Genomic DNA, 27460 nt, shown 5'->3' with positions numbered 1-27460 from the left:
AACAAATGATCTAATGATTCTGTCTCTTCGCAGCAAAATCTGCAGAGCTGGGAAGATTGTATCCCCCATATAAATAACATTCTATTGGAATTTTATATAATAATTTAAATGGAAAAATTCAAAGTTTTGAATCCGGAGTAATTTTGCGTATCAATTCATAAACACTATGCCATGGAATCGGTACGTCAAAAATCTCTTCCCAACTATTTTGCAATCTATATGGGACGGCTGTCAATCCTTTGGTCCTTAAATGAAAATGGTATACTTTTTTATTTATCACAATTTTCTTTAACCAATTATGGTTTAGCGTCTGCTAAATGGCATAATATATTATATATTATTAATGCAGGGCCGACAGACAAGTTTGTTACTTTTTCCCCCTTCTACTTTCTTCCATTTTTGTGGTAATGTTGCAATTATTTGGTTGTCATTTTGGGTAGAGCAGACATTTCCATATGTTTTTGTTAGCTGCATGTGCGACATAACTCCACCAGTCCTACCTATGATATCATTTACGAAGATTATACCTTTTTTTAACATTTTTTCAAAAAATACTGGCTTTTTATCAATTAGTATATTTGACTTTAACCACAATATTTGTTGCATTATTTGTTCTGTCGTTTCTGGAGGATTAAATTGAAATTGCAACCAACTTTCTATGGCTTGTTTTAGAAATAGTGATATTTGGGAGATTATTTCCTTTTCAAATAACTTAAAGTGAGAGGTTGTAATCTGAATAAAAGGAAAAAGGCCATTCTTGAACATGGGGTGAGACAATCTTACTAATTTGCTAGAGAACCAGTTCGGATTTAAGTATAACTTTTGTATGACTAAAGCTTTTAGTGATAGGTCTAATGCTTTAATATTTAATAATTTCTGTCCTCCGAATTCATATTCATTATGTAAATAGGCCCGTTTAATTATGTCTGGCTTGCCGTTCCAAATAAAATTTAATATTTTTTTCTCATATAATTTAAACAACTGTTCGCTAGGCGTAGGCAAGACCATAAGCAAATAGGTAAACTGGGATAATACTAAAGAGTTAATCAGGGTGATTTTTCCACAAACTGACAGGTATTTACCTTTCCATGGTTGCTAACTTCCTATTAAAATGTATTGGAGTGAGATCATTTATTTCATTTGGGATATGTATTTCGAGTATATCCACATCACCATCAGACCATTTTATGGGTAAACTACATGGTCATGTAAAAATTGTATTTTTTTGTGATCCAATACGTAATATAGTACATTTATCATAATGTGGTTGTAATCCAGAGTGGTTAGAAAATGTATCTAGATCCTCTGAGGCTGTGGAGGGATTCAAGTTGTGGATTTAAAAGAAAACATGAATCATCAGCGTACAATGACACCTTTGTTTTTAAGCCCTGGATTTCTAATCCCTTGATATTATTGTTGGATCTGATTTTAATAGCTAACATCTCGATGGCAATAATAAATAGATATGCCGATAGTGGACAACCTTGTTTCACTCCTCTTGACAGTTAAAAACTTGCTGAGAAATAGCCATTATTTACTATTTTACACCTATACATGATTTTAACCCAATTTATAAGAGATTGTCCAAAATTGAAATGCTCCAGGCATTTATATATAAACCCCAGTCGTACTTTATCAAATGCCTTTTCGAAGTCTGCTATTTTTATTTATTTATTTATTTTTGTCATTTAGCAGACACTCTTATCCAGAGCGACTTACAGGAGCAATTAGGGCGAAGTGCCTTGCTCAAGGGCACATCGACAGATTTTTCACCTAGTCGGCTCAGAACCAGCGACCTTTCGGTTACTGGCACAACGCTCTTAACCACTAAGCTACCTGCCGCCCGCTATGAATAGTAGGCCTGGTTTCCCAGATTTTTCATAGTGTTCTATTGTTTCCAGTACTTGCCTTATATTATCTCCAATGTATCGCCCATGTAAAAAACCTTTCTGAATAGAATGAATAATGTCCAACAATACCTTTTTAATTCTATGCGCTATACATTTTGCTAGAATATTTACAACACTGAAGTGTAAGGGGCCTACAATTTTTTAAATGGACTGGATCTTTATATTTTCCACTTGTATCCTGTTTCAGTAATAATGAAATCAGACCTTCTTCTTGAGTGTCTGATAATCTACCATTTGCATAGGAGTGGTTAAAACATGCTGATAACGGTCCTCTGAGTATATCAAAAAAGGTTTGGTATACCTCTACTGGAATGCCATCCAACCCTGGAGTTTTCCCGGTCTTAAAGTCTTTAATTGCATCCAGAAGTTCCTCCTCTGTAATTTCACCTTCACATGAGTCTTTCTGTATGGCTGTTAATTTTACATTATCAATAGAAAAAAAACTCTACAATTTGCTTCAGTTAGAGGAGATGGAGGCGACTGAAACGAAAACATATGCTTAAAGTACTTTGTTTCCTCCTTCAAAATATAATTTGGTGAATCATGGGTGACTCCGTCATTTGTAACCAGTTTCAGTAAATTCTTTTTGGTAGCATTCCTATGTTGAAGATGAAAAAATAATTTGGTGCATTTTTCCCCATATTCCATCTAGTTTGTTTTATTTTTATAATATATTACACTTAATCTTTCTTGAATAAGTTTCTCCATTTCTTTTAGTTTTTCCTATATTTTATTCTGAGCCTCTATGTTACAGTTTTTATTGCTATCTATCTGTTCTGTTAGACCTTCTATTTCCTTTGTTAGTGTGGACTCTTTTGACCTAAATTGCTTTTGTTTTCGAGATGAGTACTGAATTGCATGGCCTATAAAGGCACATTTAAAGGTGTCCCATACAATAAGGGGATTTGCTGTACCTATGTTATGTCGGAAAAAATCAGTTATAAATTCCTCTGTCCTAGTTAAAAACAAGTTATCATCCAATAGGTTTTGATTACATTTCCAATATCCTCGCCCACGTAGAAATTCAGTAAGAGTAATGTATATGCCAATTATATGATGGTCCGACCGCATTCTGTCCCCTATCAACACTTTTTAAACTTTTGGTGCCAACGAGAATGACGTAAGAAAGAAGTCAAGACGACTAGCTTGATTGAGTCTCCTCCATATATCTACTAGTTCTAATGTATCCATGACATTCACGATTTCCTTAAGAGCATGACGGTGATTGTTTGTAGTGTGATTTCCTTTACGGTCCATTGAGCTATTTAAAATGGTATTATAATCTCCCACCATAATAATAGAGTCTTGAATTGCTTGCAGAGTTGATAATTTATTATATATGTTGTTAAAGAAGTGTGGATAATCATTATTTGGTCCGTAAAGGTTAATTAACCATATCTGTTTATGGTCCAATAACATATTTAAAATAATCCATCTACCTTGCGTATCTGTTTGGACAATTTGCACATTCGGATCGAAATTACTGTTAATTAATATCATCACCCCTTTTGAGTTTCTTTGCCCATGGGAGAAGTATATATATCCCCCCCCCATTCCTTTTTCCACGCAACTTCATCTAGAATGATTGAATGAGTTTCCTTTAAAGAATAGATATTATATTCCTTCTCTTGGAGCCATGTAAATATTGTTATTCTTTTGTTATTATCTGCTAAGCCATTACAATTATAACTGGCTATACTTATTTCACCACATACCATAATGGGATACAAGTTTCAAATCTATTTATCATTATATATGTTTGTAAATTTACCAATAAAAAATACCATAGCGATTGACTGTCCATATAGCTGTACCATGATATTTGCATTGCTACTACAGTTGAAGTCGGAAGTTTACATACACCTTAGCCAAATACATTTAAACTCAGTTTTCACAATTCCTGACATTTAATCCTAGTAAAAATTCCCTGTCTTAGGTCAGTTAGGATCACCACTTTATTTTAAGAATGTGAAATGTCAGAATAATAGTAGAGAGAATGATTTATTTCAGCTTTTATTTCTTTCATCACATTCCAAGTGGGTCAGAAATTTACATACACTCAATTAGTATTTGGTAGCATTGCCTTTTAATTGTTTAACTTGGGTCAAACATTTCGGGTATCCTTCCACAAGCTTCCCACAATAAGTTGGGTGAATTTTGGCCCATTCCTCCTGACAGAGCTGGTGTAACTGGTGTAACTTTTTCAGTTTTGCCCACACATTTTCTATAGGATTGTGGTCAGGGCTTTGTGATGGCCACTCCAATACCTTGACTTTGTTGTCCTTAAGCCATTTTGCCACAACTTCGGAAGTATGCTTGGGGTCATTGTCCATTTGGAAGACCCATTTGCAACCAAGCTTTAACTTCCTGACTGATGTCTTGAGATTTAGCTTCAATATATCCACATAATTTTCCTTCCTCATGATGCCATCTATTTTGTGAAGTGCACCAGTACCTCCTGCAGCAAAGCACCCCCACAGCATGATGCTGCCACCCCCATGCTTCACGGTTGGGAAGGTGTTCTTCGGCTTGCAAGAAACCCCCTTTTTCCTCCAAACATAACAATGGTCATTATGGCGAAACAGTTCTATTTTTGTTTCATCAGACCAGAGGACATTTCTCCAAAAAGTACGATCTTTGTCCCTATGTGCAGTTGCAAACCGTAGTCTGGCTTTTTAATGGCGGTTTTGGAGCAGTGGCTTCTTCCTTGCTGAGCAGCCTTTCAGGTTATGTCGATATAGGACTCGTTTTTCTGTGGATATAGATACTTTTGTACCTGTTTCCTCCAGCATCTTCACAAGGTCCTTTGCTGTTGTTCTGGGATTTATTTGCACTTTTCGCACCAAAGTACGTTAATCTCTAGGAGACAGAACGCGTCTCCTTCCTGAGCGGTATGACGGCTGCGTGGTCCCATTGTGTTTATACTTGCGTACTATTGTTTGGACAGATGAACGTGGTACCTTCAGGCATTTGGAAATTGCTCCCAAGGATGAACCAGACTTGTGGAGGTCTACACATTTTCTTCTGAGGTCTTGGCTGATTTCTTTTAATTTTCTCATGATGTCAAGCAAAGAAGCACTGAGTTTGAAGGTAGGCCTTGAAATACATCCACAGGTACACCTCCAATTGACTCAAATGATGTCAATTAGCCTATCAGAAGCTTCTAAAGCCATGACATAATTTAACTGGAATTTTCCAAGCTGTTTAAAGGCACAGTCAACTTAGTGTATGTAAACTTCTGACCCACTGGAATTGTGATACAGTGAATTATAAGTGAAATAATCTGTCTGTAAACAATTGTTGGAAAAATTACTTGTGTCATGCACAAAGTAGATGTCCTAACTGACTTGCCAAAACTATAGTTTGTTAACAAGAAATTTGCAGAGTGGTTGAAAAACTAGTTTTAATGACTCCAACCTAAGTGTATGTAAACTTCCGACTTCAACTGTAAGTAACCCTCCAATTGTTCTCCACTAATTCCCCTGCTAAAGCCCCACCCCTTCCCAAGTTGGGCCGTCATCCCAGTGATCAGCATACCACCCCCGTCCCCCCGAATCCCTAGGCCCCCGAGAGGCCAGGACCCATCCATCGAAAACAGCACACAATGCCACCCACAAAACAAAAGCAGGTCAACCGCCAAAAGCATTTCCAATGCTCTCACCTCAATATATATATATATAGCTATTTAAAAATATATATCCATTCAAATATCTTGCATATCTTATTTTCCATCATTATCGATTAATATGCGTAATAATGTCAGCAGTTCATGCGTAGGATTTTTACCTATAACCCGGATTGCCATTGTATTACATTACATTTTTGACAAGCAATGTGGACTCTTTACAATGTGATGAAACTTTGTTGCTCCTTGAAACAAGCAAGGTGTTGTAGCAAACAAATCTTTGGTTTCCTTGGCAATGGCCCCTCCCTGCAGCAGCACATGCAGTCAGGACAGGAGGAAAGGAGATAATGTGCGTCTTTTCATTTTTTTGCTATTCAAACGATTATAACGGTGACCACGGTCATTTGGCTGACCAATAACCATCATCCAAAATTCCATGAACGTAACTTCATAATAGGAAAAAATACATGTCTGTTATCAATTTCTGAGCAGATGGTTATTTTAAGTTACAGGATCTGGGATATGACGCCTGTGATTTTACGTTTCAAACGGATCCCACCTTGTGCACAGTACTGTGTCTCAGGATATTTGTGAAACACACTTTCTGTCTTGTGCTAGGTTCCAGGAGAAGGGGAACCTGGAGGTGCTCCTCTTTACTATCCAAAGCAAGCTCAGAGCTAACAACCAGAAACCATACGTGCCTCATGAAGGGAAACTCATCTCTGATATCAATAAGGTAATGAATACTGGTATAAGTGGGAATAAGGAGTGTCTGAAATGCCTGAACAGATAATGCAATAACTGGACAGGTCTTGGCAAATATAAACTCCTTCTTTCTCAGTAAATCAGTGCAAATTACTCCTCTTTAAGTTTGTTACCATGCTTCATTGTGGGTAAATGTTCCTCTGTTTTTCATTTGGCTAGGCGTGGGAGAGGCTGGAGAAGGCGGAGCATGAGAGAGGCGTGGCCCTACGGCAGGAGCTGATTCGCCAGGAGAAGCTGGAGCTGCTGGCCCAGCGGTTTGACCACAAGACCACCATGAGACAGGCGTGGCTCAACGAGAACCAGCGCCTCGTGTCTCAGGTAGGGACCACAGGCCCACAGTGACTAGTGTCTCTAAAATATCACATAAGGGCCATATCCTAACAGTCTTATAGCAATAGTCTTATAATGTAGCTGTGGATTGAGAATGAAATGTCTTTAGAATGTATTTTTAGAACCAATGGCAGTATTGTATAACATTAATTACTTTTAAATGGACATTGGTATATTAAGATTTATTTTCCTATGACTGCATTGCCCTGACTGAGTAAACCCTTACACAATCACCTGCCTGTAGTTAAGTGAACCTCTGCCTGACTGAATGTCCCGTCCCATCAGGATAACTTTGGCTACGACCTGCCAGCGGTGGAGGCCGCCATGAAGAAGCACGAGGCCATTGAGGCGGACATCTCGTCGTATGAGGAGCGCATCGGGGTGGTGGTGGAGCTGGCTGGAGAGATGGAGACGGAGGGTTACTACGACATCCGGCGCATCTCGGCCCGCAAGGAGAACATCCTGGGCCAGTGGAGCCTGCTGAAGGAGCTGGTGGTGGGGAGGAAGGCCCGGCTGGAGAAGAACCTGGCCCTGCAGAAGAACTTCCAGGACATGGTCTACATGATCGACTGGATGGAGGACATGCAGGTGAGACAAGTATTTTGTCATGCATTTTACATTACATGAACACTATACTATCTCAAAGTTGTGTCGACTCAACGGCATAGACTGTGGGTTGACATTCGTGTACACATGAAATGATAATGTGGAGATACAGTGCATGAAAAAACAGTGAGAAACCCTTGAGACATTGACTTTTAAGTTTTAGTACAGGCAGCCTGGTCAGTGAAAGCACTGCTGAGTGTCAGGAAGGTGACCAACATCCCACTCACCACAGGTCCAGCTCCTTTCCAAAGACTTCGGCAAGCATCTGCTGGAGGTGGACGACCTGCTGCAGAAACACAGCCTCCAGGAAGCTGACATCATAGTGCAGGCAGAGAGGGTACAGACCCTTAACACAGCCGCTCTCAAATTCACCACCATCGAAGGTAAGACATCAGATGGCTATGTTAACAGATCGTCTTCAGTGAGAAGTGGAATGTGCTTTGATAACAACTTGGTGATTTTGAGGGGTGAAATATTTGGATATGATAGGATTAGAAATACGGACTATTGCTGTTATGTCTCCCATGGTCTCGGAAAAATGCACAGTTAAAAAAAACAAATGTTTTGTATTAAGAGTGTGTAGGAGTATAGTTTACTGTACATTGAGTGGTGAAGATGGTCATGGCACTTCCAGATAGACCCACAAGAGGGCAAGACTTTCCACAATTTATTTTCTGAAGATCCATTTACAATACAGAAGTGAATGAATGTAGTTATTTCAATTTTGTGGATATTGCATAGTTCTTTTGTAAAACTTTATGCCCATTTTATATCAGTAATAGTGTTTTGTTTACATGCAAAGTTCATTGAGTGTTTAGAAACAGTCCCCCATAGACATCTCTAATACAGACATGTATATTGAGTGCTGTCCCCTGTCCCCTGTCCACTATTCTCTCTCCTTCCCAGGCTACCAGCCCTGTGACCCCCAGGTGATCTGCAACCGGGTCAACCACGTCAGTACCTGCCTGGAGGAGCTCAAGCAGCTGGCGGCCAAGCGGCGCTCGGAGCTGGAAGAGTCTCAGCACCTCTGGGCCTTCTTCCAGGAGGTGGAGGAGTCCGAGGCCTGGATCCGCGAGAAGAGCTCCATCCTGGCCACCCAGACCTGCGGCAAGGACCTGAGCAGCGTGCTGCGGCTGCTCCAGAAACACAAGACCCTGGCTGGGGAGCTGCTGGCTCGCCGCTCCCTCCTCCAGCAGACCATGAAAAAGGGCAAGCAGATCCTGATGGAGAAGAGCTTCGGCACGAGGGACATCCAGGAGCGCATCATGGAGGTGAAAGGGGAGTGGAAGAGGCTAGAGGACCAGGCGGCGCAGAGACTCGGCCACCTGCAGGAAGCACTAAACTTCTTCCAGTTCAGCACTGAGACGGATGACCTGCTGGCCTGGCTGCAGGACGCCTACCGCCTGGTGTCCAGCGAGGACTTTGGCCACGACGAGTACTCCACCCAGTCGCTGCTCAAGAAGCACCGGGGTGTGCGCGAGGCCGTGGACAAGCACCGGCTGCATGTAGTAACTCTGCGCAAACACATGGTGGCGCTGCCACTGCACTACCGGGAGCTGAACGAGGTTCAGTCGAGGATGGGCGAGGCGGAGCAGCTATACGCCGAGGTGGCAGAGGTGGCCGTCCTAAGGCAGCAGTGGCTGCATGACGCACTGGCCGTCTACCTCATGTTCAGCGAGGTCAACGCCTGCGAGGTGTGGATCGATGAGAAGGAGCAGTGGCTCAACAAGATGGAGGTTCCAGAGAGGCTGGAGGACGTGGAGGTCATAGCCCACAGGTACAGCTTCCGTCTGGGGTGGCGATCATAGGGACAATGTTAGATTTAAGTCATGCTTTTAGTTATAAAGTTAGTCATGCATTTTTCGGGAACCTTCCTTCATAAGGGCTACATAACACTGTCATAACAATGACCAAGCATACAGTATGTCATAAACAGTCATAATTAGCTGATGGCTCTATTGCATTTAAAACATACACTACCTTTCAAAAGTTTGGGGTCACTTAGAAATGTCCTTGTTTTCGAAAGAAAATCTATTTGAATCAAATTGATCAGAAATACAGTGTAGACATTGTTAATGTTGTAAATGGCTATTGTAGCTGGAAACTGCTGATTTTTTATGGAATATCTACATAGGCGTACAAAGGCCCATTATCAGCAACCATCAGTCCTGTGTTCCAATGGTATATTGTGTTTGCTAATCCAAGTTTATCATTTTAATAGGCTAATTGATCATTAGAAAACCCTTTTGCAATTATGTTAGCACAGCTGAAAACTGTTGTGCTGATTAAAGAAGCAATACAACTGGCCTTCTTGAGACTAATTTAGTATCTGGAGCATCAGCAATTGTGGGTTCGATTACAGGCTCAAAATGGCCAGAAACAAATAACTTTCTTCTGAAACTCGTCAGTATATTCTTGTTCTGAGAAATGAAGGCTATTCCATGCGAGAAATTGCCAAGAAACTGAAGAGCTCATACAACGCTGTGTACTACTCCCTTCACAGAACAGCACAAACTGGCTCTAATCAGAATAGAAAGAGGAGTGGGAGGCCCCGGTGCACAACTGAGCAAGAGGACAAATACATTAGAGTGTCTAGTTTGAGAAACAGACACCTCACAGGTCCTCAACTGGCAGCTTCATTAATAGTACCCGCAAAACACCAGTCTCAACGTCAACAGTGAAGAGGCGACTCCGGGATGCTGACCTTCTAGGCAAAGTTGCAAAGAAAAAGCACGGTAGTGTACATTCTCCCTCCTCTCATGTCACACTCTCTGTAGGTTTGAGAGCCTGGACCAGGAGATGAACAGCCTGATGGGAAGGATCCTGGACGTGAACCAGATAGTGCAGCAGCTCCTGGACAGTGGTCACCCCAGCTCTACAGAGGTCAGAGGCTGTCAGGACCACCTCAACAGCAGGTAACCCACCCCACTGTTCGCTAACTGACCAACTCTGGGGTGTATTCACTAGGAACCAAACAGAAGCAAACGGCCAAAACGGGGAAGGACTAACCTAAACTTTACCAATAAGAATGTTTTGCTACAGTTTGCTGTGGTGTGCACTAATGAATGCACCCCAGGTCTCCCGAGTGGCGGAGTGGTCTAAGGCACTGCATCGCAGTGCTAGCTGTGCCACTAGAGATCCTGGTTCGAATCGAGACCCATGGGGCGGCGCACAATTGGCCCAGCGTCGTCCAGGGTAGGGGAGGGAATGGCCGGCAGGGATGTAGCTCAGTTGGTAGAGCATGGCGTTTGCAACGCCAGGGTTGTGGGTTTGATTCCCAAGGGGGGCCAGTATGAAAAATTAAAAATTAATGTATGCACTCACTAACTGTAAGTCGCTCTAGATAAGAGCGTCTGCTAAATGACTAAAATGTAAATGTCTACTCCACAACAAGACAACATAGACCTACGGGTCTCTCTGTTTACCCACGCAGCACCAATATGTGATGAAAATGTGACTTATCTGCATTGCGAAATAACATGGGAATTATGTTTAGTTTAATAGAGATTCATCAACACAGGTAATTTATTGAAAAACTAAACACTACATAGGCTGTGTTTATACAGGCAGCCCAATTCTGAAAAGAGCTGATCTGATTGGTCAAAAAACATTATCAGAATTGGGATGCCTGTGTAAACGCAGCCATAGAAACACATCTGTCAATCCATGTACAGCACATGGTGCATAGTGCATTGATGATAGTTTTTTTCCCAGTTACCTCATTCTTAGCTCATTTCCTGCCATATAAGGGAAGGGAGGAGGATTGATTAGAAGAATCTGGTCCACTGTTCTTATTTGGCCCAGATCGGGATCAACAGAAGCCATGATGATCACATGCATGCTCCCTGCTGATAGACCTGGAAGGGGACTGATTGGACCAGAGACCCTAGTGACACCATGGTGACACAGGCAGACAGATCTTGACCATGATGGTCCTCTGTAGCTCAATTGGTAGAGCATGGCGCTTGTAACGCCAGGGTAGTGGGTTTGATCCCCGGGACCACCCATACGTAAAAATTTATGCACACATGACTGTAAGTCGCTTTGGATAAAAGCGTCTGCTAAATGGCATATTATTATTATCTAAAGCCAGGGCCAGGGTAGTGGATGATGGTTTTGGTGAAATGCTACAGTGGCCCAGTTCCTCCTGATCTTGGAATACATAGCCTCTCTCAGGGTGACCATCTGTGTCGACTGCCTGCCACACCAAGTGCATGACCAACCTGCCCAAAATGTGTTCTCTTTGGCTTTACTATATTCTCCCTCAGTCTCAAACTGTTATGGTTTTAGTTATGACTAAATATAGCATTCACGGATATTGTAGATATTAGGTAGACGATATTGCTACCCTTTGAAGCCTCTGGCTAGGGGGTTCTGGCATGATGTCATGTTGGATATGCTTAGCTGAATGAGTATAATTCATGCCTGTTCTTTTGCTTGACCATATTAGTTGGCCTGGAAACAAGCTAGACACAGTCTGTGTCAAGAAAAAGCCAAAACCCTATGAGATGCAAATGACAACTAACAAACTAAACCAATGTCCCTTATTAATGCATTCGATCATTTGCACTATTGATTCCATCCTGTTGGGCTCTGTTTGTAGATGAAAATAATATATATTTTAATAGTCTATATATTTTTCAAACATGAATTGTGACAATTGTAAGAATAGCTAATACATAGTGTATGTTTTAGTATACTAACTGAATGATATGTGAATTATAAGCTTCAAACGGATGCGGACTGACCCTGCCCCAATTCCCACCCCTGTGCCCCTGTCTGTCCCCTCTAGGTGGAACCGCATCGTGGAGATGGTGGAGCAGAAGAAGGACCACCTGGACTCTGTACTCCGTCTCCAGAACTACCTGCTGGAGTGTGCTGAGATCAAGTCCCAGATCCAGGAGAAGCGCAAGGCCATCGACACCACTCAGTACGTGGGCAGTGACCTGGGCGGGGTGCTGGCCCTGCAGCGCCGACTCTCCACCATGGAGGGGGCCCTGGCTGTGCTGGAGCCCAAGCTGCTTCACCTGCAGCAGGAGGCAGAGGAGCTGGCCATCTCACACCCGGCCAAGGCCATGGAGGTCCTGGAGCCCTTCGAGGGCATCAGTGTGGAGTGGGAGGAGCTGAAGCGCACGCTGCAGGGCTGCGAGGACTCCCTGATCGTGGCGGGGCGGCTGCAGCAGTTCATCCAGGACCTGGACTGCTTCCTGACTTGGCTGGTGCAGACGCAGACGGCGGCAGCTAGCGACGAGCTGCCCAACGCGCTGGAGGAGGCCGAGAGGCTGATCAACTGCCACGCGGCGCTGAAGGAGGAGATCGGGAGGTACGAGGAGGACTACGAGCGGCTGCAGGCGGTCAACGAGCTGCTGGAGGCCGAGGAGGCTCCGCTACCCTACGCAGCGCTACAGCAGTGGCTCCAGAAGCTGGATGTGGGCTGGAACAAGCTGCTGGAGATGTGGGAGAGCCGGAGGGAGGTGCTGGTGCAGGCGCACATTTTCCACCTCTTCCTGAGGGACGTCAAGCAGGCTGAGGCCTTCCTCAACAACCAGGTCAGTTAGCCTCTTGTTGGACTTCCCAACACCAATATATCTATTAGCAATATTTAGTAGTTAGGCCTATATACTGTATGTTCTGTGGTGAGAAAACACACTGAGTCAATTTCATATTTAGCTAATCTGTGTTATTAGTCAGTCATTCATATTAAACATGAATAGCTACAATATGACTTCTGACTGTACTAGATATTGATGCTGGAAGCACAGTGCTATTACGGTGATGGTCAGTGCTATTATGGTGAGGGTCAGTGCTATTACGGTGAGGGTCAGTGCTATTACGGTGAGGGTCAGTGCTATTACGGTGAGGGTCAGTGCTATTACGGTGAGGGTCAGTGCTATTACGGTGAGGATCAATGCTATTACGGTGAGGGTCAGTGCTATTACGGTGAGGGTCAGTGCTATTACGGTGAGGGTCAGTGCTATTACGGTGAGGATCAGTGCTATTACGGTGAGGGTCAGTGATATTACGGTGAGGGTTAGTGCTATTGCAGGAAATGGCCAGCGTTCTATTTGCTGCTATGCTGCCAGTGAAAACTCCAGGCCTGCACTCTTAGAAAAAAGGTGCTATCTAGAACCTAAATGGGTTCTTCGGCTGTCCCCATAGGAGAACCCTTTGAAGAATAGTTTTTGGTTCCAGGTAAAACCCTTTTGAGTTCCATGGAGAACCCTTTACACAAAGTTCTGCCTGGAACCAAAAAGGGTTCTACCTGGAACCAAAAAGGGTGTGGAAAGGGCATTATCTCCCGAGTGGCGCAGTGGTCTAAGGCACTGCATCGCAGTGCTAGCTCTGCCACTAGAGATCCTGGTTCGAATTCAGGCTCTGTCGTAGCCGGCCACGACCGGGAGACCCATGGGGCGGCGCACAATTGGCCCAGCGTCGTCCAGGGTAGGGGAGGGAATGGCCGGCAGGGATGTAGCTCAGTTGGTAGAGCATGGTGTTTGCAACGCCAGGGTTGTGGGTTCGTTTCCCACGGGGGGCCAGTATGAAAAAATTAAATTAAATAATGTATGCACTCACTAACTGTAAGTCGCTCTGGATAAGAGCGTCTGCTAAATGACTAAAATGTCAAAATGTAATTGTGGAAATGATCAGATGGTTGCTTTTACAGTTACACACAGCACAGCATATGCCTGTGATCACTAGCCTAGATGTAGAATTCATGGGTGGCTCTATAGCAGGAAATCCCAGCAAGATATGACAGCACAACCAACGACCAATCGTAGACCTGCAACATTGCAGACCTGCAGCAAAACTAGTAACTATCTGCTTGCACACTATTGTGATGGCAATTTGGTCTTCACTGTGCCAATTAAGGCTCACAGGCTTGACTGTCTATATGTGGGTGTTTATACAGTACAATTGATAAGGTTAAAATGTCAACATATAGTTCATTTAACATTTTTGCCACATTGTTTTGCATTTATATTCATGCACAGTATACCTTCCTTTATTGGGCCATGTGTGCGAGTATGTAATGGACTATCTATAGGTTATGCTATGCAAGCTGGAATATATACACCAGTTTATACAGTACACTCCATTACAGGGTCTTTGCATGCAGAACAGTGCTCCATTCCAGTTGAAATGTCAAAAGGCATGCATTTCCCCGACTTCTCTGTCCGTGTGTCAGAGCATGTCTGTTCTGGTTTGCTAACAGACTTTTACCACAGACCCAGTTCTCCCTTATTCCCTATAGAACAAGAGGCCAACGGATTTCTTTTTGAATAATTGTCAAACAAGGTGCCATGGACTTGTTTTTGGTCTTTCACCCATGTTTCTCTCAACCATTAGCATGTCTCAACGAGTATCTGACCATACATTTAGGAATGTCCTTACACTATCGCTTTACTTTACGTGTAATTGTGTTGAACACAACAATTCAGCAGTCACAATTCAGACATCTCGGTAAAGCTTTGTTGTATGAAATAGAACCTGAGAGGGCTGCTATTTTCATGCCATCCATTGATCATAAAAACGTTGTCGTGTTCCTTGCCAATAATGACTGAAACCTGACCTCATTATTTTCCTTAGAGATCAGCATATTTATCATTCAGCAAAATAGAATCTGCAGCTTTTGCATGTACTAAACATGCTAATGTAGTTATTGATAAAATGCCATGAGATGATACCCATGTCTGTGAGCAAGGTTTTCCCCACATACTACACAAGAGCTTACTACAGTAATATTCCCATTTTCTCTCTCAGTTTTCATTGTATTCCCTCTACTCTCTTGTACATTAATAAACTCTTCACTGACATGTGGTTCTGACTCTGTCCATTCTCCCTGTCCTCCTCCAGGAGTCAGCCTTGGCTCACATTGAGCTCCCCACCACGGTGGAGACGGTGGAGGCTGCCATCAAGAAGCACAAGGACTTTACCACCACCATGGAGCTCAACCTGCATCGCATCAAGGCTGTCATCGAGGCCGGAGAGAGCCTCATCAGCCAGAGCAACATCTACTCGGACCGCATCAAGGAACGTGTGGACACCCTCGCTAACAGGTGGGTGGCGACATAGGATTGTTCTAGTCTGACCATGCTATTGTATATCAAAGCCATTTACAATCTTTCTTAAACATCTTTGACTATACATAGAAGAGCACAGAGGCATGAAAATGAAATGCGAGGCAAGTCCGACCCATATAGCAGCATGACTGAATATTCACCTGTCCTTATTTATACAGGGGAGGGTGCTGTGCTCAAGTCTGAAACACATGAGGTATAGGTAGATGTGTCACTTGTCACTTGGCAGAGGCACAATACCATATACAGTGCATTCGGAAAGTATTCAGACCCCTTGACTTTTTCCAAATTTTGTTTTGATTAAATTGTTTTTTTACCCTCGTCAATCTACACACAATGCCCCATAATGACAAAGCAAAAACAGCAAATAGATTTTTTTGCAAATGTAACCCCCCCTGAATATTACATTTACATAAGTATTCAGACCCTTTACTCAGTACTTTGTTGAAGCACCTTTGGCAGTGGTTACAGCCTTGCGTCTTCTTGGGTATGACGCTACAAGCTTGGCACACCTGTATTTGGGGAGTTTCTCCCATTATTTGCTGCAGATCCTCTCAAGCTCTGTCAAGTTGGATGGGGAGCATCGCTGCACAGCTATTTCCAGGTCTCTCCAGAGATGTTTCGATCAGGTTCAAGTCCGGACTCTGGCTGGGCCACTCAAGGACATTCAGAAACTTGTCCCAAAGCCACTCCTGCGTTTTCCTGGCTGTGTGCTTAGGGTCGTTGTCCTGTTGGAAGGTGAACCTTCGCCCCAGTCTGAGGTCCTGAGCACTCTGGACCAGGCTTTCATCAAGGAGCTCTCTGTATTTTGCTCCGTTCATCTTTGCCTCGATCCTGACTAGTCTCCCAGTCACTGCCGCTGTCACGCCCTGACCTTGAGAGCCCTGTTACTTCTCTAGTTAGTTTGGTCAGGGTGTGAATGCTAGATTTTGATATAATCTAGTTTTGTTGGCCGGGTGTGGTTCCCAATCAGAGGCAGCTGTCGATCGTTGTCTCTGATTGGGGATCATACTTAGGTAGCCATTTTGCCTACCTTAGTTGTGGGATCTTGTTTCTGTTTAGGCTTGTTGCTGTTAGCCTTTAGAACTTCACGTTCAGTTGCTTTTGTTATTTTGTCAAGTGTTTATTTAATAAATTAAACATGTACGCATACCACGCTGCACCTTGGTCCAATCCTTTATACAACGAACGTAACAGCTGCTGCAAAACATCCCCTCAGCATGATGCTGCCACCACCATGCTTCACCGTAGGGATGGTGCCAGGTTTCCTCCAGACGTGACGCTTGGCATTCAGGCCAAAGAGTTAAATCTTGGTTTCATCACACCAAAGAATCTTGTTTCTCATGGTCTGAGATTCTTTAGGTGCCTTTTGGCAAACTCCAAGCGGGCTGTCATGTGCCTTTTACTGAGGAGTGGCTTCCGTCTGGCCACTCTACCATAAAGGCCTGATTGGTGGAGTGCTGCAGAGATGGTTGTCCATCTGGAAGGTTCTCCCATCTCCACAGAGGAACTCTAGAGCTCTGTCAGAGTGACCATCGGGTTCTTGGTCACCTCCCTGACCAAGGCCCTTCTCCCCCGATTGCTCAGGTTGGCCGGCCGGCCAGCTCTAGGAAGAGTCTTGGTGGTTCCAAACTTCTTCCATTTAAGAATGATGGAGGCCACTGTGTTCATGGGGACCTTCAATGCTGAAAAAAAAAATGTGCACCCTTCCCCAGATCTGTGCCTTGACACAATCCTGTCTTGGAGCTCTACGGACAATTCCTTCGACCTCATGGCTTAATTTCTTCCTCTGACATGGACTGTCAACTGTGGGACCTTATATAGACAGGTGTGTGCCTTTCCAAATCATGTCCAATCAATTGAATTTACCACAGGTGGACTCCAATCAAGTTGTAGAAACATCTCAAGGATGATCAATGGAAACAGGATGCACCTGAGCTCAATTTCGAGTCTCGTAGCAAAAGAGGGGGAAAAAAAACAATTTTATCAATTTTAGAATAAGGCTGTAACGTAACAAAATGTGGAAAAAATCAAGGGGTCTGAATACTTTCTGAAGGCACTGTATGATTGCACTATGGATATTGAAATATAAAATGTTCTTCATCCTTGAAATATGAGTTAATTATACTATAGTGATAATGAAGTGGTCTTGGTAGCAGGTGGGCTTCACAAACACAATGGTACACAGAGGAGACTAGCAACTGAAAGAAACTCCCCTTGTTGATACTTGCCTTAACAGCAGAGCATGAAATTCATACTGATGGGTGAGGCAAGGAGGGGCCTAGTTTAGATGAGACCGTTGGCCGACTCATGTCTTTACAATGGACTCACTGTTGTTCGGTGTGCTGCACCAAAATCCATCTACATCATAGAGTTACAGTTGCAGATACCAGTAGAGTGATTGATGCAGTGTGTGAATGAATTGAGCAGTGTGTGAATGAATGGCTCTATGTCTCTCTCCTCCACAGAGGCAACCAGAACCGGGAACTGGCCCAACAGTGGCTGGAGAGGCTCAACGGCCAGTGGGGGCTCCAGAGGTTACTACAGGACTGCCACGAGGTAGGACACAACATGAATAGTGTCAAAACCAACACTGGCATATCAATGGAATAACCAATGGGAGGTAGTAAAGGTTCAAAAAAAGGCTCTGCTTGGGACCACAGGGGGTCAGGCTTAAACCTCCAAATGGATATCTTGTTGCTGGATTCAGTGATATACTAAAACTCTGCTTACCTGGAATTGAATGATATCTGAAAGACCTTTGGTGGGGTCTATCCCTTCCTCAATCTTTATATCAGGGGTGACCTTTTTGTTTTTGTTTTATGTAAGTTGAAGGATTTGAGCCGGCCGGCTGCTGTGTTAGATGCTTAACTTGGGGATGGAGTGACAGATGAACTTGACTCATCTGAGGTATAGATGTGATTGGATGTTGTTTGACCTGCTGGATCTTTCTGACTGGACAGTCAACTTCTGGCAAACCCCTTGAGAGAGGTGGACCTAGTTGATAGTCGGTGGATACTTGTCATACGGTTGTCATTTGGTTGTTAATGAAGATCATGCTTTGCTGTGACATGACTTTGACTGCCATGTTTAAGCTGTGCTGTGTGTCTATGGGTCAGGAGAGCCATATTCAGTGTCCAGTGCCCAACCTGGATGTATCAGCTGTTCAAAGGGTCTCATAGTCTGCCCCAGAGCTACCCTACCTAACCCAGAGCTGCCTGCCCTGCATTGAATAATTCACCACCACCTCCATCATTAATTCAGGGGAAAGGGAGTGTGTATCTGTGTGAGAAGCTTTCCCTCCCTGTGTGTGGCCTAATGTATGAGAGTGACACACACTGCGACAGTTTGTAAGAACGTGCAGAACCAAGTCAGAAGTGCGTTCTTCACTTTCCAGCTTAAGCTCTACTGGCTTGAGAAGAAAGGGTTGGTGCATGTCCAGCGGTCGTTTTTTACCATGCTCCATTCTGAACCTCAATTCTAGAAGAATTCTAGATTTTGCTAGTTCACTTGTCTATGGCTGCATCCCAAAAATAAAGTGCAATATACAGTAAAGGGAATAGTTTGCCTATAGATATGAGATGGACCTGTTTAGCTCTATCTGACCTATTCTTTGAGTGAGATGGTAAGATGGAGCCATGAGGAGGAGGAGGCCTGGTCACCCTGGTGATGACCCCCATGTAGGGACATCACATTGATCTGACCTGACTGTGGACTGGAGGCAGAGGCTCATCATCTCTAATAGCAGTGGTACACTGGAGTCCATTTGATGAGCGCCATTCCTATATTTCCCATAAGCTGCTGCCTCCCAGTCTCCACATGGGCCCAATTCATTTGGACTCCCAGGGGGGGCTATCTGCCTGTGACCCCCACTGACCTCTCTGGTCAGGAGGGCAGCATCCAGGGGTGGTCCTGGCCGCCAGAGAGCAGGATGCTGAGAGGTTGAGGAGAAAAGCAGGGGCGTTGGAGAGGAATATGCCATGGACCCTTTAAACGAAAGGAAAGCAGTAAATCTATCAAACCACAGATATACCTTCCCCTCCGCTCAATGATGTAATTTCAAGTGCAGAGCATTCTCCCTGGTGACGCCTCACAACAGCGTAGGATCTCTCTCTCTCTCTCTGCTGCTCACCCACTCCCCCTCCCCTCCTCTCTCCCTTGCTGGCTCCATCCAGTGCATTACCTCGCTCTGCTCAGCCACTGCAGCAGTAGCAGGGTTGGGGAAACTGGGGCTTGTTACAGCCCGGAATATAGCCGCGTGCTGCTGGAAGAGGCAAAGACTGCAGCAGAGAGAGAGAGAGAGAGAGAGAGAGAAAAAGAAAGACAATAGGAATGTAAAAGAGGAGTCGTGAGGTGTTCTGAAGAGAGACGAGCGTGTCTGGATTTCTTTGGAGGAGCCAGAGGAGCAGAATCTCTCACCTCCATCCTCCCTCCTCGACTATCAAACGCCAGCCCCCTCCTCCCACATCCCATCCCTCCCTCTCCTCACAGCATCACTAACCACAACCACTGAGCCTCCAGGCCATCGCTGATGCTTCCAAATCCAGGCCCGTCCTCCACCAGCCTGTTCGCTGAAGGTGGGGGCTGAATGAGAGGGAGAGGAGAGGGTTCACGGGGAGGGGCAAACCTGCTCCTGGAGCCATTTTATTGTTTTGGGGAGATTTTTCTCCCCTCCTCATCCATCTCCCTCTCTCTGGATTGAACATACCAGCCACGGCAACGTGCCACGGCAACACGGCAACGCAGCAGCAGAGAGGCTAGTGCAGCCTCAGCGTCATCTTACCTCCGTTTTTTTTTTTAGGAGCAGCTTTGCCTTGCTGCTGGTTTGTTTTGATTCTTGCAGCATCTCTCTCTCTCTCTGACTGTGGAGGATTTGTGCTTTATTCCTACCTGGATGGGCAGGTTGAGGATGTGGATACGTACGGCCATCCATCACAACTCTATGGGGCGTTCCCGTTAAACGCTGCCTGCCGGTAAATGGAACAGATTTCCCGATAGATGTCTGGGAAGTAGCAGTCGAGGACGGGAGAGACTAGTCCAGAGGATGGGGGTGGAAATATGTGGGTGGCAGGCAGGAGATAGATAGTTATTTTTATATTGCTTGTACTGATGATGTTGAATGGGCAGGGATATTTGCATGTCAATTTGTATGTTTGGCCTTAAATGTAATGGTCAGCTTGCTTTTGTACCTAATGTGCCAATGGATTATTTGCTTGTGTTGAGGTGTGCTTGTGCGTGTTCTGTGTACATGTGAATGAATTCCTGTAACCATGTGTATGCGTGTGTGTACAACACGTGTGTCTGCATACATGTGTCTGCTGTATGTGTTTAATATGCATGTGCTTGACCTTGTGTGTGTTTCTGTGTTCATGTGTTTGGATGATTGCTTTTCTATTCTTTTCTATGTGTGTTTATTTTTTACCCTTTGTGTGCATTTATCTTTTAGTTTTTCACGTGACTATGGTCATATGTTCAGCCTGAATACGTCTCTGTTTGTGCTTGTTCAGGTATTGTGTGTGTGCGTGTGTGTGTGTGTACAGACACGTGCCTGCATGTGTGTGTGTGTGTCTCTATGTATGTTGGCATCTATGGTACTCTGTACACATCTGTTAGTAGCCTACATTGACCACCTAGATGACAGTACAAATGCATTGAGTGGGATGATCATCCTGTGCTGACAGCTCTGTCCCTTGTCCCTCAGCTTGGAGACTGGGTGGCAGAGAAGATGCTCATGGCTCGTGACACGTCCCGCGATGAGACGCAGAAGCTGCACAAGAAGTGGCTGAAGCACCAGGCCTTCATGGCCGAGCTGGCCCAGAACAAGGAGTGGCTGGAGAAGATTGAGAGGGTGAGTAGAGTACAGTACACAGAGGCGGGGGTGGGTATCTACCATGGGCTGATGCTTAGGAATGGGGAAGGGGAGACTGAGCTGGCTGTTTTTGGTTTGTACTAGTTAGGGATGGGGGGCAAGTTAGTGTCAACTCATTGTTGTAATGTCATTTGTTTTGTTTGTAGGATAAAAATACAAAGTTCCTTGTTACAATGTGATCAGACCAGCATTTATACTGTATATAATCAATTGGTAGAGCATGGCGCTTGTAACGCCTGGGTAGTGGGTTCGATCCCCGGGACCACCCATACGTAAAAATGTATGCACACATGACTGTAAGTCGCTTTGGATAAAAGTGTCTGCTAAATGGCATATTATTATTATTATTATTAAATAACAATATTATCTGCAATATTTGTGGTTCGTAATGATTTGATATGCTCTTATATGATTTATTTTGCAATTCATTATTTCTAAGCCTGTTTCGAGTGTGACACAGCAACAAGCATAAACTTGACGAGAATTGCCATTTCGTTTACCATTAGTTGAATATAAGCACAATCACTGGCACTGAGAGTTGATGGTTGAGTGTGTCAGTGAATAGTCTCTAAGAGCTCTGATGAAACCAGAGATGCCCTGATGTGCCTATGAGCTCACCACGAACAGCTTTGCCTGAAATCTCCACTGGTCACATCACCACATCATATCTGTGGGGCCTGCCTGCCCTATCAGATTGAAACAAACTGTAACATCAGTGGGATAATTGCTTTAGGCAAGTAGTACAAGTACACCCACTGGCTCGGACGTGGCTCATTATATCCTGTTATATCAAGCCTATTCCCCCTAACCGGAACAGGGCTGCACTAGATGCAAATGAAGTTGATTGGAAAAGTGAGCGTTTTCACTGAACACTGTCAGTATGTGTACACTGTGCAAATGGATTTGCGAACGTGGAGGCCATTTAGGCCTAAGTATATACAGAAGTGGAATGCAGTGACGTCATCGAGGCTGAGTCTAAGTCGTACGATCCATATTAAAATTCAGGTCATCTGCATGGATAGATACTGGAGTGTTATTGGAAAGTGCTTACTGCAGCTACTGTACAAGGGAACGATTGCTTGGAGGCACACCCATGGGCATGCCTATGATCTCAGTAGAATAATTGGCAGCATGTTATCTGTATATATCTCCCGAGTGGCGCAGTGGTCTAAGGCACTGCATCGCAGTACTAGCTGTGCCACTAGAGATCCTGGTTCGTATCCAGGCTCTGTCGTAGCCGGCCGCGACCGGGAGAGCCATGGGGCGGCGCACAATTGGCCCAGGGTAGGGGAGGGAATATCCAGCAGAGATGTAGCTCAGTTGGTAGAACATGGCGTTTGCAACGCCAGGGTTGTGGGTTCGATTCCCACAGGGGGCCAGTATGAAAAATAATGTATGCACTCACTAACTGTAAGTCGCTCTGGATAAGAGCGTCTGCTAAAAAATGACAAACAATATAGCTCCTCTTACAGTAAAGTATTTCTAGGTACAGTATGATTAGCCACATCTCCCAGCGATGCTGTGTACCCAAACAGAAATACAGTTTGCTCCCCCGGGGCTCCGGCATAGCATTGGTGGGAAAACAAACGAAACACGTTGCGACAGGCACCCTAAACGCACCGTAACACAGCTGTACCGTGTGTGTGTGTGTGTGTCTCATCTGAAGCCATGCCAACTGGTGACCTGCTCTGTGTGTTTGTGTGAGAGTCTGGGGGTTGGAATGCCTGGTATCCTGGAAAATATTATATTTATATTATGGATGAATCTAGGTCAGAATCCATTCATGTTTAGAACCACAGTGGTTCATGTATATACAGTATCTTTGCTTGACAATTTCAAACTCAGACCAACGATTCAGGATAATGACCATGGTTTTGTTCTCAGATTGAGACATTAACATCAGATATGCCTTAGAAAGATCTCAGTAGTTTAGAAAGAGTAGCCTTTATTCTGAAATATGTAAACATACACAGCATGGCTTATATTTATACTGTAGGCTATACCATAAATTTAATAACAGTGGAGAGGTTTCGCATTTGGCATTCATGATTTTTTTCATGGATGAAAACTTTATTGTACTTGCACAGCACACATTTTTCTATAAAACCATATTAGAATAGTTTATAATACTGGCTGTTTTCGCTGGTATTCTGTCTCATATATTTTCCTGACCTGCCTATATATTTCCCTCTAACGGCAACACTCAGATCGCCGTGGGCGAACATAAAGTTGAAGTCTGAAGTTTACATACACCTTAGCAAAACACATTTCAACTCAGTTTTTCACAATTCCTGATATTTAATCCTAGTAAAAATTCCCTGTCTTTAGGTCAGTTAGGATCACCACTTTATTTTAAGAATGTGAAATGTCAGAATAATATTAGAGAGAATGATTTATTTAAGCTTTTATATCTTTCATCACATTCCCAGTGGGTCAGAAGTTTACATACACTTAATTAGTATTTGGTAGCATTGCCTTTAAATTGTTTAACTTGGGTCAAACGTTTTGGGTAGCCTTCCACATATCTCTGGAACTAGGAAGTGAAACCAGCAGGAAGTGACGTATTAAAGGGCTAGTGTGAAGAGTATCAGAAAATGTATGACTGTACAGATACAGTGCCTTGCAAAAGTATTTATCCCCCTTGGTGTTTTTCCTATTTTGTTGCATAACAACCTGTGATTTAAATGGATTTTTATTCGGATTTCATGTAATGGACATAAAGAAAATAGTCCAGATTGGTGAAGTGAAATGAAAAAAATAACTTGTTTCAAGAAATTCGAAAAAATAAATAACGGAAAAGTGGTGCCTGCATATGTATTCATCCCCTTTGCTATGAAGCTCCTAAATAAGATCTGGTGCAACCAATGACCTTCAGAAGTCACATAATTAGTTAAATAAAGTCCACCTGTGTGCAATCTAAGTGTCACATGATCTCAGTATAAATACACCCGTTCTGAAAGGCCCCAGAGTCTGCAACACCATTAAGCAAGGGGCACCACCAAGCAAGCGGCACCATGACCAAGGAGCTCTCCAAACAGGTTAGGGACAAAGTTGTGGAGATGTACAGATCAGGGTTGGGTTATAAAAAAATATCAGAAACTTTTAACATTGGACACGTATAAAAGATAAAGATCCAATACAGTATAAAGAGAAGGGGGGAATGTCCACTAACTTTTATACTGCTCGCAAATCTAATGTTTTATAAACATCATGGAACCATCTTACAGATCATATTTGCACTTCTCTGGAAATAGCAGACATAATTTCATTGCCGCCATGTACATTCTCACCATTAACCCATGGACGGTGATGACATCATGTCGTAAGCGGAAAAACCAATAACACCTAAGGACTGATGACAACAGAGGGCTAAATAAAGGGGAAGTAATAAGGGAAGTGATGAAGTCCAGGTGTGCCTAATGATGAGGCGCAGGTGTGCGTAATGAAGGTTGCCAGGTGTGCGTAATGATGGGTTGCCAGGACCGGTGGTTAGTAGACCAGTGACGTCGAGCGCCGGAGAGGGGCAGCAGGCGTGACACTGCCACTGTTTCTCTCAAAGCTATTGCTACCCAAAGCCCAATGGGCCCTTACTTCCTCTTCCCCTCATTTCTCAGATAATTCATTGGCCTCGTTATCTACATTAAGTATGTGAATCTCACCTTTCTATTCCCTGGGCCCCTCACTATTTTATAAGGGACCTTCGGGACAAGTTACAAAGGTGACTCTCTTGCTTTTGTTTCAGAGTGTGTGTGCGTGCGTGTGTGTGTTTTGGGTTGTGTATTATGAAAAGTAGTCATCATCAGCAGCTACCCTGACACTACATTAATAGTGATGCCATAACAACAACATAAGCACTGCATTTTATGATTGCAACTCCTTCTGTTAGGTCCCTGGCGTCCCACGACTAGTATTCTACACACACGTATTCTACTCACACTCTTTTCTTAACCCCTTTGGGAGTAGAGTTTGACCCATGTGTTTTTGCTGTCGCTGCAATATAAGGGCGTGTGAGCCGAGAGGGAGAGTGAGCAGAGAGCAGGCAGAGAGAGAGAACAGACAGAGCTTCATAGCAGGGAGGTAGAGGGAGGCAGATAGACAATTATGTCTTACAGTTCCATGTTCAACACTGTCAGGACATTGCTAATACCCAGCTAGCACAGTGTCCTCATAATGGTTAGTGGAACATTGCTGTAACGCTGTAGCACCGATTCTTCACAATATCTTGGCAACATTTTTGCTTTTCTTAATACAGGATACTGTGCTACAATATTACGGAATGCCAAGTGTATCATGTAGGCTTGTAAAGTCGACCCAGCGGTAGGATTTTAACAGTGACGAGGCAATCATTCAGATCTGATTTTTCTTGCCAGATTGAGGCTTTTTATTTGCAAGTGAAGACTTAGCCAGCGACTGTTCAACATATACAAAAATAATCAACTGGACGTTGCAACACAAGGAACATAAACTAAATCGAGCCCAACTTTACCCCCTTCTCTCCCTCTAACAAGAGAAATGACAGGGTTTTAAATAACACTACCCATAATGCATCTGACCAATGAGAACAACCCAATTGACATCATGATCAATTATCAATCACAAGACATGAAATACCAAACAACATGTTCAGTTAACAAACGTATAAGTATTTTCCTAACACACACTGCAATACAGGTGCTATTCCATGCTTTAGAGCATAAACACAATCTGGGAGATAAAACATGTACGTCCCCCTGGGATAAGCTACTTCTGCATTAACTGTACCATTAACCGTGCTGTGGAACACGCCCATTTGCCCATCAATTCTCAGACCAGGAAATGAACAGAACCTTCTTCAATCAACGAGAAAACCCATTGTAATCGTTTACATTTCTTTAGATTAACCTTAACGTTTCATTTGTCAAACATGCTCACATTGTAGTTATACTTTATAATCAATAAATACGTGAACATAAAGGGCTCTAGTTTGACAAACCTAAAGCAATGGTAAATCTTAGCGCTGGCGGTAGTGTTATTGGTTCGGGGTGTGTCAGAAATATTTTTGCCATTTTCACAACCAGAATTATGGGCGCAGTAGCTGGTGGCGGCGCGAAAGGGTTGGGTTTTGATGAATAATCAAGTTGTGGGTTTGTCGAAGCTTGGCCCCTCACTGGCCAATCAGAGCGTTGTCATCAACTCCAATTCGAATGTTAGTCCATTATAGCCTAGTTCGTTAAATAGCCTGCCCTATATATGCTAAATATTTTTTACATGTTTGCAGTCTACATTATTCTAATTGCAATGCTTTAATATGGAAATACATTGATGGTTGGCACGACTATAGTATGCATTGGTTGAAGCTCAATGTTCAATTCAAATCTCCCAACCATCATGTGTAAGCCAATATGACACCAATGTCGATGAAAAATCACGAATAAACTTCATTGGAGGTACTTAACACCATCTCCACCTCTCGTCATGATCCAAGAACCACGATACCGGATTTTTGACAGGGTCTTTAGCATTAGGGTCGTCAGACAATGTTTTGCCCAAACCTAGCTCAAATTCTAGACGTCGCATTAAAACGAGGCTACATCGTCCATAAGGTGACCATTAGACTTAAATCTATTTAGACTGAATACATTTTTAGGTGCAACATTTTTTATTCAATTCACAACACTAGCAGCTAGCTAGTATAAGGCTAGCAGCTGTAGCTAGCTAACTAAAACCAGTTGGAGAAGCAAAAAGAAGGTAGCTGGCAAGCTAGGTATATTGTGCTATGAGAGGTGTTCCATATGGCTGAAGTCCAAATAAAATAAAATAACATTTTATTGGTCACATATTTAGCAGATGTTATTGCGGGTGTAGCGAAATGTATAAACTGCTGACCTGGACACTTGCGTGGAATCAGAGCACAAACAAATAAGCTAGCGTATGTCCTTGGCTGCTATTATAGGCAGTTAGATACACCAAACTTTGGGGACTTTGGGAAAACTGCCACGCTGCTAATTTATAATACATGCATACACCAGAACAGATGTGTCGCTGATAGAAGATCCAGAGCAAATTCTATCCCTTACTTTATGCATTAACACAGTGTCAAGTTACTTTTAAATGTGTTCCCGAAAACCTGAAGTCGCCATCCACAAGTAAAAAGTAGCAGGGGTGCAGGTTGCACATGAAGCATCCAGGTAAAATAATAACATCATAATGATCATTGCTTGCTTGCGCGACCTGCGCGCTGTCAAAAGAAAATGCCATGCTTGCTAACTTAGTTAGCTATGTGATAAAATGAATTTTT

General features: G+C 43.5%; 1 protein-coding gene across 7 annotated transcripts in view; it reads left to right on the top strand.

The window, feature by feature from the left end:
* LOC121567416 (spectrin beta chain, non-erythrocytic 4-like) overlaps window positions 1–27460 on the top strand; it is a 77033-nt gene that overhangs the window by 22552 nt on the left and 27021 nt on the right. For 6 of the 7 annotated variants that reach the window (XM_041877441.2, XM_045220836.1, XM_045220835.1 and 3 more), the window contains exons 10-19: window positions 6154–6271; window positions 6460–6618; window positions 6916–7218; window positions 7469–7619; window positions 8143–9013; window positions 10014–10151; window positions 12029–12785; window positions 15091–15293; window positions 17783–17873; window positions 21016–21162. In XM_041877441.2, coding sequence (XP_041733375.2) covers window positions 6154–6271; window positions 6460–6618; window positions 6916–7218; window positions 7469–7619; window positions 8143–9013; window positions 10014–10151; window positions 12029–12785; window positions 15091–15293; window positions 17783–17873; window positions 21016–21162 — 2938 coding nt within the window. Of the gene's footprint in view, window positions 1–6153; window positions 6272–6459; window positions 6619–6915; window positions 7219–7468; window positions 7620–8142; window positions 9014–10013; window positions 10152–12028; window positions 12786–15090; window positions 15294–17782; window positions 17874–19983; window positions 20288–21015; window positions 21163–27460 lie in introns of those variants that run through there. The other variant, XM_045220837.1, reaches the window with a different exon arrangement.

Source organism: Coregonus clupeaformis, chromosome 6, assembly GCF_020615455.1.
Source record: "Coregonus clupeaformis isolate EN_2021a chromosome 6, ASM2061545v1, whole genome shotgun sequence".
In the NCBI taxonomy this organism is placed as follows: Eukaryota; Metazoa; Chordata; class Actinopteri; order Salmoniformes; family Salmonidae; genus Coregonus; species Coregonus clupeaformis.
The sequence above is the reverse complement of the archived record's forward strand: the minus strand, read 5'-3'. Positions and strand labels throughout refer to the sequence as shown.